We start from the raw sequence: 11,362 nt of genomic DNA, 5'->3' as shown, positions 1-11,362 counted from the left end.
TGCTCACACATCTAATGAAAAGAATTTGAATTTAATGCAAAAATGAGGAAGAGATATGAGGCCATTTTGACCCCTAATCCATCTGCCCATCCCAGCAGATCCCAGAGCCTGGAATTCTGTTCCTAAATTCCCCAGCCTCATTTTAACTTCCTTGTGATTTTCTTTTTCTTTTCTTTTTTTTCCCCCCCCCTCGCTCCTCTATTTGCAATTTCAGTCAGCCGAGCGAGAGAGCGCTTGCCACGCACCGAGACATCCCTTTAACTCCCTTTCCTGGATGTAATTTCTCGGAATTTTTGTGAAATCCATCTGCATGGATCCCAGTGCATACAAATCCAATGACACCATTCTAATCAGCCTTAAATGCTGCAGCAGCCCGCTCCCATTTAAGCTAATAGCTCCCAGCAGGCAAAGGTTGTTATCCTTTATGGACCAGCCCTCTGGGGAGCCACAGGGAACAGCTTGGAACAACAGGGAATGCATTTGGAAGTTGCCAAACTTTACTTACTGCCTCGCAGGGCTTTGGGATTTGGTGATTTTTAATTTATTTATTTTTAAATTTTTTTTTCCCCTTCTCTACGTGCACAGCAAACGTTTCTGAGCCTTGATGTGCTCGTCTAAAATGGGAATTTTAGTTTGTAATCGCTCTCTCAAATTCCCAGGATTATTGGCTCTCACCTGCGTGGGCATCTGGAAGATTTTGGATTATCTGTTTTTTAACAGAGGAGAAAACTCGAGGGAGCTCCAGTTTGAGAAATCCCAGCGAGTTCAGGGGATTAACACGTGGCCTTCCAGGCGGGGATGTTGGAGGCAAAATCCTTGGGAAATGCCAGAGCTCTGCTAACAGGTTTGTAAATGGAGGTGCTTTGCTTTAAAAGGGGATATTTATTAGGTGTGCCGGTGGAATGAAAACAAGCACAGATGGGGGATAAATCTCCCTGAGCAGCAGTGCAGCACTCCCGGATCGCTCAATAACCAGATTTTAGCACCTCTAGGCTTTCCCAGCAGCTCTGGGGGTGGGACAGGAGGAGCGGCCAGTTCCTGTCCAGCCACTGCCTTTTCCAGCTGCTTGGAATTTTCCAGGCTCTGCCTCTGAGGTGTCCTCACATCTCTGCTTCTGTAATGAGGAGAGGGGTTTGGATGAAAGGAAAGTAGTTCACAGAATCCCAGGATCACAGAAGTTGGAAAAGCCCTCCCAGGATCATTGTGTCCCATCCCCACCCTGTCCCCAGCCCAGAGCACTCAGTGCCACCTCCAGCCCTTCCTGGGACACCTCCAGGGATGGGCACTGCAAACCTCCCTGGGCAGTTCCAATCCCTGATCTCCCTTTCCATGGGGAAATTCCTGCTGCTGTTCACCCTGAGCCTCCCCTGGCCCAGCCTGAGGCCGTTCCCTCTCCTCCTGTCCCTGTTCCCTGGCAGCAGAGCCCGACCCCCCGGCTGTCCCCTCCTGGCAGGGACTTGTGCAGAGCCAGAAGGGCCCCCTGAGCCTCCTTTTCTCCAGGCTGAGCCCCTTTCCAGCTCCCTCAGCCTCTCCTGGGGCTCCAGCCCCTTCCCAGCTCTGCTGCTCTGGAGCCAGGCTGGGAGAGCTGGGAATGTTCACCTGGAGAGGGGAAGGATCCAGGGAGAGCTCAGAGCCCATTCCAGTGCCCAAAGGGGCTCCAGAGGAGCTGGAGAGGGACTGGGGACAAGGGATGGAGGGACAGGACACAGGGAATGGCAGGGCTGGATGGGATATTGGGCAGGAATTGTTCCCTGGCAGGGTGGGCAGGCCCTGGCACAGGGTGCCCAGAGCAGCTGGGGCTGCCCCTGGATCCCTGGCAGTGCCCAAGGCCAGGCTGGACAGGGCTTGGAGGAACCTGGGATGGTGGGAGGTGTCCCTGCCATGGCAGGGGGTGGGAATGGGTGATTTTAGGGACAATCCCTCCCCAACCCAGTCCATGATTCTCTGGGAATGCTTTGGGATTGGGATGCACTCCATTCCTCCTGGGAGAGCTCCTGGGAGCCCCAGCCTGGCCTGGGCAGGAATCCTGGCACACATTCCATGGACCATCCCTCAGCATCCCGCTCCAGCCTGATTTTTGGGATGGGCCCTTGTCTTCTGCACTCCTCACTGTACAAATCTGCTGCTGGGCATGGAATTATTCATCTCCGGGCCCAGATAACATTAATGGGACACAAATAATGGCTGATTTTCCACAGCCATTCACTCCCAAGAATGAATGGGCTTCCTAATCCTTCTTTTATCTGGGAGGAGTTGAAGTGTGGTGAATTGAAGGTCTGAAGGTTCCTCTCTCTGCGCTCCCAGGCCTTGCTTGAGGTGCTGCTCAGCATTCCATGGGCAGATTCCTGAGGCCTGGATGAACTGATCCCCCCTTACAGCAGCACCTGTGAGATGTGAAATCTGCAGGGGTGCAGCCAGGGCCCCTCAGGAGAGCCTGGAGATGGTGCCAGAGACTTCTCTGGAGCTCTGGATGCCGCTGCCACCTTCTCACAAAGAGCCCTGGAAGAGCCCAGCAGGAGAGAAGGGAAGAGCAGGATAATCCACAGAATATTCCCTGAATCCTCCTTGCAGTTGCTGCTGGTTGGATGTTGTGTTCCCTGGGATCCCTGAGGATGGGCTGCTCCAGCCTCAGCGATGGAGGGCAGGAGATCTCCTGTGGTTGTCCCAGAAATGGGAAAATGTTCATCCCAGGAAGAGGAGGCAGCTTTTCTGGATTTTATGGCACAGCAGCAGGTCCTGCTTGGTCCCAAAAGGAGACAGATCCCAGTTGTCCAGGTTGGAAAAGACCTTTAAGACCATCAAACCCAACCATTAAAGAGATGTAAATGTGCAAATGCTCCTGGGTGGGGTTTAATGGTGAGGGTGTGGAATTCCCAAGGTTTGCCATGGGATGGGATTGGATCTCTGCCCGCTGTGTGCCCTGGCAGAGCTTCTCCCAAAAAACCAAAGGTGATCTACAGGATGCTGGACCTGGATCAGCTGAGCCAGAGTGTTTATTCCCCAAAATCATCTCTGGTTTCTCCTCTGCTTCAGTGGAGATCCCTGGGGAGGTGGAAACTCTCCTGAGGGTCCTTTCCTCTAAAGTCACTCTCCAAGATTATTCCCCTGCTCCTGGAGACACTCCTACGTTCTCTGGCCATCTCCCTGCCCCAAGGCTGGCCCCCTCACCCCCCAAATTTCTCCTCCAAAAGAGGCTCCAAACCTTTCCTAGATTTCATTTATTGAGGCCAGAGGCTCCTTTTCCACATATCCGCACAGATTTTCTCCTTCTATCCCATCCAGCTCTGCCCTCCAGGCTCCCAAACTTCCCCTGTGCTTCTCTCACAAAAAGAGTGTGGGATTCTCCAGGAGGTGAAGCAGCACAGGATGGAATCTCCAGCTCCTGCTGGCACTTCCCAGCTCCCTGAAGGATCTCCCAAAGGCGCCCAACAGTTCCAAGCTCGTGGATTGTTCTCTTCCCTGCCGCCAATCCATGCAAACCCGGCCACATTTCAACCTTCTGTGCACACCTGAACTCCGTGGCTTTATTTTCACTGCAGGCTCTTTGTTCCTGGGTGCTCTGGGAAGGGAATTCGTGCCTAATCCTTCAATATGTGACTCCATGCTTTGCATATCATCCTCGTGTCCCCTGTCCCCAACATCTTCCCTTTTGTGACGAGCTGGGCTCGTGTCTGAACCCTCTTCCCTGATCCTAGAAGGTTTTTTCCTCCCATCCTGGGAGATTACAACTAATTCAGTGCCCAGCCATGCATGCCCAAATTTAAATAATAAATCATCTCTCCCTGCCAGCAAGCACCCCTGGACACGAAGGCAAATCCCCACTCTTTCCTGGGAAAAATGGGGCTCTGCCTCAGCCTTGAAAATTCTGGGAATTGTGGATTGGGGGTGCTTCCCACCTGCCTGCACATCCCCCTTCCCCACCCTCCCTGCCTGCCTTGGCTCTGCTCTGAAGGAAATGATTGTGTTGGGATCCTCCAAATGCCAGGGAAGGGAGCAGGGGAGCCCAGAGGAGCTGATGTGGGGTGAGGATTGAAGGGAAGACACGGCAGAAAATGAGAGCAGGGAACAAAACCTGGGGTGCAGGAGGATGAGAATTGGTGTGTGACCCACGTGCCAGTGTGCTAAATTCCCCTCTCCACCACCGTAAAGGGGCTTTATCCTTTAACCAACACCGTGGTGAGAGGTTTATTCAAGTAGAAAATTTTTAATTGCATTCTCTTGTAGTCAAATATTAATGGAAGGACCTTGTACAAATAAAAGTGAATAATGCAACAGCTTAGCTGACAACATTGTTTCACATTCATTGCAGATTGTGAACCTTCATTAAAATGGATTATTTTTGCTTTGGAGATTTAACCAGCAACATGACTTTCCCCTCTCGCTGGCCCTGTTCTGCCTGAGCCCGCAGAGAGCTCGGGCCAAGGAGGAGCTTGCAAAATTAATTCCGAAAGAAGAGGCTGAAACTTCCAGGACGTGAATTCTCCTCATCCCCTCGGCTCAGAGCAGAGCTCAGCACAGAAATCATCAGGCAAGGGCTTGGAGCAGACCCCTGCTATGGAGGAGGGCTCGGGGGAGCTGGGAAAGGCAGGGAAGGATCTCAGCAGTGACCTCTTGGGAAGTGATCTGAGGGGATCCCAAGCCCAAGGGGGTCAGAGGGGGCTTTAGGACAACAACCCCACCCTTTGGGAGGGTCAGCTGCTCCTCTGAGGCAGCCAGGACAGCGAGAGGGGTCTGAGGGCAGCTCAGCCCAGAGCAATCCTGGTCAGAGAATCCCAGAATGGTTTGGGTTGGAAGGGACCTTAAAGCCCATCCCATTCCAACTCCTGCCATGGCAGGGACACCTCCCACCATCCCAGGCTGCTCCAAGCCCCATCTAGCCTGGCCTTGGGCACTGCCAGGGATCCAGGGGCAGCCCCAGCTGCTCTGGGCACCCTGTGCCAGGGCCTGCCCACCCTGCCAGGGAACAATTCCTGCCCCAAATCCCATCTGACTGTGCCATTCCCTGTGTCCTGTCCCTCCAGCCCTTGGGAATTGTCTCTCTCCATGTTTCCTCCAGCTCCTGCAGGCCCTGCAAGGCCACACTGAGCTCACCCCAAAGCTTCTCCTCTGCAGGTGAACACTGCCAGCTGTGCCAGCCTTTCCTCCCAGCAGAGCTGCTCCATCCCTCTGCTCATCCTGGAGCCTCCTCTGGCCTGGCTCCAGCAGCTCCAGGTGCTCCCTGTGCTGGGCCCGGGGCTGGGGCAGCTCTGCAGGTGGGGTCTCACCTGAGCACAGGGCAGGAGGTGTGGGACCAGCCCAGGACTGGGTTGGTTTTCCTGTGCCACCACAAGGATTTTCCCCATTTCCAGCTCTCCCTCCTCTGTCTGTGCTGTCCCAAAGCTTTGATGCCTCAGTGCCTGCAGTGTCCCTGCTCCTCGTGCAGCCCCATCCCAGCTCTGGCACCCCAGAATGTCCCAGGCAGCTCCAGCAAAGCCCCTCTGCAGGAAGGGACCCAACATCCACAGGAGACATTTCAACCTCTCCAGGGTTTTTCCCAAGCCACGGGAGCAGCCTCAGGTGGAGGCAGGAGACTCCCATCAGGAGCAGGAGCGCAGCTCTGCTGTCCCAGAGCTTCTCTCTCCTCCCGAGGGCTTCAGAGGGATCCGACCCAGGTGCCCAGGTGGCCTCGGCACCGGGGTGCCTGCGGGCTCAAAGGAGCTCCAGCCAATTTCCCCAGGAATCCCCTTCTCCTCACTCATCTGCATATGGCTTGGCTGGGAGGTGGAAGCTGTTTCCCAATCTTTCCAGCCACACGTTTTCCCTGTGCCTAACCCGGGATTAATTGGGTTTGGAGCTGCGGCTGTGGGGAGGCTCTGATGTCCTCCGGTACGGTTTGACTCCCGAGTTCCTTGGCAATTCTAATTCCTCGCTCACACTTCGAACAGCAATTCCTTGTTATTTTTAGTCCTAAAACATTATGAACATAGAGGAAACGAGACACCTACAGAAGTTGCCCCTGTGCAAAATTATGAATGATTCAAAAGTGCTGTCGCAATTGCCAAGCTCTCCTGTTCTAAAAAGCTTTGTAATATTCACAGTATGGGCTCGGCTGGCTCCTGAGCAGTGCAAAGCACCCGGCAGAAATTAATTGTCGAGCCCTGCATTTACCCTCGGGGAATCAGAGATAAAAGCACCGAGATTGGGGGGGGTGATAAGGGAACCCCACCCTCCACCCTGCGCATAGGGAAACCGCTCCCGCCTCAGTTTCCCCTCGCTCTGGGGGGGTGGGAAAGCGGGAATATTAGCACTGGGGGATCCCGTTAAAGCAGCTTTAAGGGGCTGGATGAATTAATTCGCTGCCGGTATCTCGCGGTGCAGGTGTTCGGTGTCCCCATGGAAGTCACCGTGGGGCCGCTCGCTGTCACTGCGAGCTGTGGGGTGACCGGGGGATTTATATTTGTACAATGGCCTCGCTGTCGAGGCGGACGAGCCCCTGACATGGCAGCACTTATAGTCCATAAAGCAGCAATTATCCCTGTTATTAGATCATCCCATTTCCAGCCGGAATCCTTCGCCTGTGGAGCATGCAAAGCGAGCCGGTGCCTCTCCCAGTGCCGGGCTAATCTGTGCTAATCCATTATGTAAATCACCCGGACAATAACCAGAGACAAACGCTCTGTGTCTTCCGAGCATCCCGCCCTCCTTAATGAAATTTGACCCTCAAAGGCGATGGTTTGGGCTGCAGGGTGCTGGGAGAGCTGGCTGGGAAGAGCACCCGCACTTGGCAATTGGGAGGCGCAGTTTGGAGCCCTGGGGCACCTCCTGAGCTCTGCCTTTCCATGGGGATGCTGCTGAAGCGGTCCCCGAACATTCCCCGGCCCTTTGAAACGGGACCCCTGCCCCTAAACCAGGTCATGACCCGGGAGCGGCTGCTGCTGCTGCCTCGGGGCAATGCTCTGCACGTGGAGTCTCCAAAGGGCGGCCTTTGTGACCAGGACCTTCGGGAATCTCAGGGACAATCAAACCTGACTAGGTCAGGACAGAGAGTGTGTATTTTTCCTACTCAAAGCCACCATGATGGTGACATCTCCCTGTGACAGCAGTGGGGCACTGGATGAGATCCCAAAGGGCAGCAGAGTCCTTTGGAGTGCAGGGGATGGAATTCCTGACCTCAGGAACAGCAGGTCCACGCTGGAGAACTTCTCCTGCGTGTCCATCCTGCCCCTGGACACAGCTCAGACACCTCTGAAGGTGCCCAGGTGACTCTGAAGTGTCACCAAAGGGCTCTGCCCACACTGATGGCTCTTCCTCATTGCAACTTGTGTGGCTGTTCTTTACAGACCCCTTTTTATGGATCCCTCAGTACTGATTCCTTATCCCCTTTTTATGGATCCCTCATCCCCTTTTTATGGATCCCTCAGTACTGATTCCCCATCCCCTTTTTATGGATTCCTCATCACTGTTTCCTTATCCTGTTTTTATGGATTCCTCAGCACTGATTCCTTACAAACCCCTTTTTATTGATCCCTCATCCCGTTTTTATGGATCCCTCAGCACTGATGCCTCATCCCGGGCTCCGTGGTGCAGGTATTGAGGGGATAACGACCTGAGGGCACTCTGGTGTCTGCCACGAGGCCTGGCAGCAATCCACCGAGATCCAGGCTCTCCTTGGGCTGTGCTCCTCGCTCTCCCATCGCAGCAGGGAGAAGCAAAGCCACAAGGGGATGCCAGATAGATTCTCCTCTCTGCCTGCGTTTCTGCTCCTTGGGAGGGAATCTGGGCTGTGGCGATGAATATTTTAGAAACGCGGGGCTTGGGAATCTCGATGGCAACATGTTTTAGCAGCACTTCGCGAAGCAAACACAGCCCTGGCTGTGTCTGTGCTCCCGCTGTCTGTCGGCATCTCCGAGCCGAGCTGCGAGACTCCGCCGGAGCCGCGCGTCGGAGCCTTTTATTCAAATAAACCTTGGGATAATGACATGCAGAAATCCTCTGCTCCCGCAATGTTGATATTGCACATTCGGGAGGCACCGCAGAGGGGGTGCATGTGGGCAGAGCCATACGGGCGGTGGCAGCTGCTGCCAGGCTGGCACAGCGGAGCTGCCGCCGCTCCAGACGCTTCCCACAGTCTCACACTTTGCTCGAGCACCGAATTCCCTGCCGAGTTTGGGGTGCTGAGCCCCTCCGCACATCCCGGGAGGGAGGATCCGCCAGCGGCGCGGTGCTGGGAGTTATTTTGGGAGAAGGCGCTTCGCTCCCGTGCTCGGGCAGCGCCAGAGGCTGCTCTGGGCTCATCCTGGCTGGAATTGCTCAGGGATGAGGCAGCTGCGAGGTGCAGTCCGGGTGTCTGGGGCCTGCACTGTCCCCTGGCTGGAGCTCCAGAGCCTGTGGAAAAGCCCTGGGCACGTGGGAGGTTTGGATGGAAGAGACAAACGGGATGCTGGAGCTGGACACCAGGACATCTCCAGCAGCTCTCCAGCCCATGGGAGCTCCTGCACACAGCACTGGGCACTGCTGGCCCTCAGGACAGCCCTGTCCCCAGACTGACCGTGGGGACAGTGACACTGCGGGCTCCACAGCCATCATGGAGCCCAAAGTGCCCAGAACACCTCCCTAAGCTGCATCCCGTGTCCCTCATCCTCATCCTCATCCTCATCCTCATCCTCATCCTCATCCTCATCCTCATCCTCATCCTCATCCCCATCCCCATCCTCATCCTCATCCCCGTCCCCAGGCTGGACTTTGTGAGGAGGGTTGGGAGAGGCGGGAATGCCGTGGCTGGAGAGGATGGAGGCAGGAGCGCAACTCGGAAGAATTCCCGCTGTTCCCTTAGGGAAAGGCGCCTCCATTTCCCGCATGGATCAGGAAGCCCTGGGAAGGTGGGAATCCTGCAGGAGCGGCCCAGCCTCCAGTCCCACCTCAGATCTCCCACTGGGATCAGGCTGGATCACGCTGCTCCCCCAAGGAGGTGTTGCTTCATCAAATCCGGTCTGGATTTTGCCAGGAAAAGGAACTTTCATGGCAGACAGACGTGAAGGCTCCTGTGATTCTGCTTTTTTCACCCTGGCCAAATTTTCAAATACTTCTTAAAAAAAAATGAAGAAAGAAGGGAATAAAACATGAAGGACCTCTTGGATATAATGCTGGAGGCTTTGGAGTTTTGAACAAAACAGGTTTTCATCAGAAAAAAACACCACAAAACCCCACACAAACAACCTAGAACTGTTTTAAAATCTGGACTTTTTTTTGTGCAGAACCCTACAATTTTGGGCCCAAATAATGTGGGTTTTTTATTAAATGAAACCTGTGTCTTTTAATCTCTCACAGAAGAAACAAAAGATCCAAACGGAATTGTGATAAATTATCCTGGAAATAAGGATAAATATATGCCTGGAAATAGGCACTTGTCATGTGCTGGCTGGTTCTGGAGCATCTTCCACCAGGAAAACAGGATTTTTCTGGGATATCTGTATGGACACAGCTTGAACTGGTCCAGCTTATCCTGTTTGGGCAATGAAATGATCAGAAAACCCCAAAAATTTGCATTCAGACCAAGCTGGTGCCTTGATGTGGCTGCACCAACATTCCCTCAGCTCCCTTCCCTCTGCTGGGATTTTTTCCTTCTGTCCCAGCTTTGGTTTCTTCTTTGTGCCTTCATCAAAACCAGAGGAAATTCCTTAAAAAATAAAATTAATAAAGCCACGTGGAGTGTTAACAATAAAATGAATGCATGGGAGATGTTTTTGGAATCTTGAAGATTTTCTTTTCCCCAAATAACCCATAAATAGGGGATGGAGAAACTTTGGGGTACACCATTCCCATGGCAGTGACCACAGTCTTTTCCCAGCCCATTTTCCCTATTCCCATCCCCCTGGGGAAGGAATTTGCACTATTTAAAAATATTTAAAAACTTTAAAATTATTATTATTTCTCAGGCTGGAACCCACCTGCCCATCCCATGGCACCCTGTCCTTCTCTCTGTCCTCTCCCAAATGCAGTTCCTGAAGTCTGGAGATCCTCTTCCAGCTCCTTGGTCTGTATTATTAAATCCATTAATTTACAGCCCAGTTCTGTAGAAAAATCCCAGGATAATTTGGTTGGGAGGAACCTTTCAAGCCATCCAGCCCATCCCAGTGAGCAGGAACAGCTCCCACCGCACTGGGAGGCTCAGGGAAGCTGGAGTCACAGAACCATGGAATGGTTTGCCTGAGAAGAGACCTCAAAGATCCAACTCCCTTGGGAAGCAAATTCTGGATTTGGGAGGATCACACAGAGCAGGGAGGCAGAGGGACATGGAGGAAACCCAGGAAGGAGATTTGGGGTGGATTTTCCAAGCCAGGAGCTCATCCTGATGCTCCAGGCTCCTGCGAGGATATTCCTGCTCCATGCATGGCGTGGGAGCCCAGTGACGGCTCTGATCAATGCTTTATGTCTAAATAATAATCAATAATCAGTAATCATTAAGATAATTTTGCAGCTTTCTGGGCTGATTTTGGAAGTTCCACGGCTCCTGCTGGTGCCGTTCCCAAAGTCCTGCCCACGCTTCCCTGTTTGGTACCTGCAATTAGCTGTGAGGAGATAAGACAGGTGTCACTAACGTTCAGACAGAGGAGAAGGAAGCAGCAATTTGCATATATTAATTAAGAAACTGACCTCGTTCCTCAGCACTCCTTGGAGACAGAGCCAAACCCCCCAGTTTATCAAACCAACACCGACTTTGACACCTGAATCGAGCTCTCCCCAAACCAAACGACAAAATTAATCCCCAGCAGAAGCCGCCACAAGTCCCCTCCCTTCAGTCATTTATTTTTTCAGCCGTCCCAGCGATTTATTTTTAAACATATCAGGACGTTATGTTCCGTGACATTTCCCATCCACACAACACCATATGTATTGGCAAGTGATTCCTCCTGGAAGCTGCGGGCTCGTGGATGCAGGGAGAGCTGGCAGCTCGCTGCTCCCACCCCTTTTGGGGCTGTGCCCTCATTGTTCCACGGGCACCGCTTCCATTGGAGAGAACCGAGCGGCTGCTCCACAAAATCAGATGGATTGGGTTTTTCTGGGAGTGGTGGAGGCCACACCTTCGCTCTGGGAGCCCTGCAGGGTGCTGGGCATGGGATGCTGCATTCCAGAGCTGCGTTTGGGTTTGGAGGAGTCTCTGGAAGGTTCGGTGGGTTCTGTGTGAGCCCTGACACCCCCACACTGAGATTTCTGTGCTCCTCCAACCGGCACAGCCTGGGGACAGCAGTCACCAGCTCAGGGGGGATTTCATGGAATCCCAGCATGGTTTGGATTGGAAGGGACCTTAAAGCTCATCCAGTGCCACCCCTGCCATGGCAGGGACACCTCCCACTGTCCCAGGCTGCTCCAAGCCCTGTCCAGC

At 53.5% G+C, this 11,362-nt stretch overlaps 1 protein-coding gene across 3 annotated transcripts; it reads left to right on the top strand.

Annotated features, from left to right (window-relative positions):
- Positions 1 to 385: 385 nt before the first annotated feature.
- LOC111935701 (uncharacterized) lies at positions 386 to 9,077 on the top strand. 3 transcript variants are annotated; one of them, XM_086851676.1, is made up of 4 exons: positions 386 to 529; positions 660 to 844; positions 4,310 to 5,147; positions 5,245 to 9,077. In XM_086851676.1, exon 4 carries the CDS (start codon positions 7,959 to 7,961, stop codon positions 9,012 to 9,014), a length of 1,056 nt encoding a protein of 351 aa, XP_086707802.1. In that variant the 5' UTR covers positions 386 to 529; positions 660 to 844; positions 4,310 to 5,147; positions 5,245 to 7,958; the 3' UTR covers positions 9,015 to 9,077. The 3 variants fall into 3 exon arrangements, with proteins under 3 accessions (XP_086707802.1, XP_086707801.1, XP_086707803.1); XM_086851677.1 differs by having other exon boundaries at positions 410 to 529; positions 721 to 844; XM_086851675.1 differs by having other exon boundaries at positions 4,310 to 9,077.
- Positions 9,078 to 11,362: the final 2,285 nt, after the last annotated feature.

Source organism: Cyanistes caeruleus, chromosome 15 (assembly GCF_971803275.1).
Source record: "Cyanistes caeruleus chromosome 15, bCyaCae1.hap1.1, whole genome shotgun sequence".
NCBI classification, from domain to species: Eukaryota; Metazoa; Chordata; class Aves; order Passeriformes; family Paridae; genus Cyanistes; species Cyanistes caeruleus.
The sequence above is the reverse complement of the archived record's forward strand: the minus strand, read 5'-3'. Positions and strand labels throughout refer to the sequence as shown.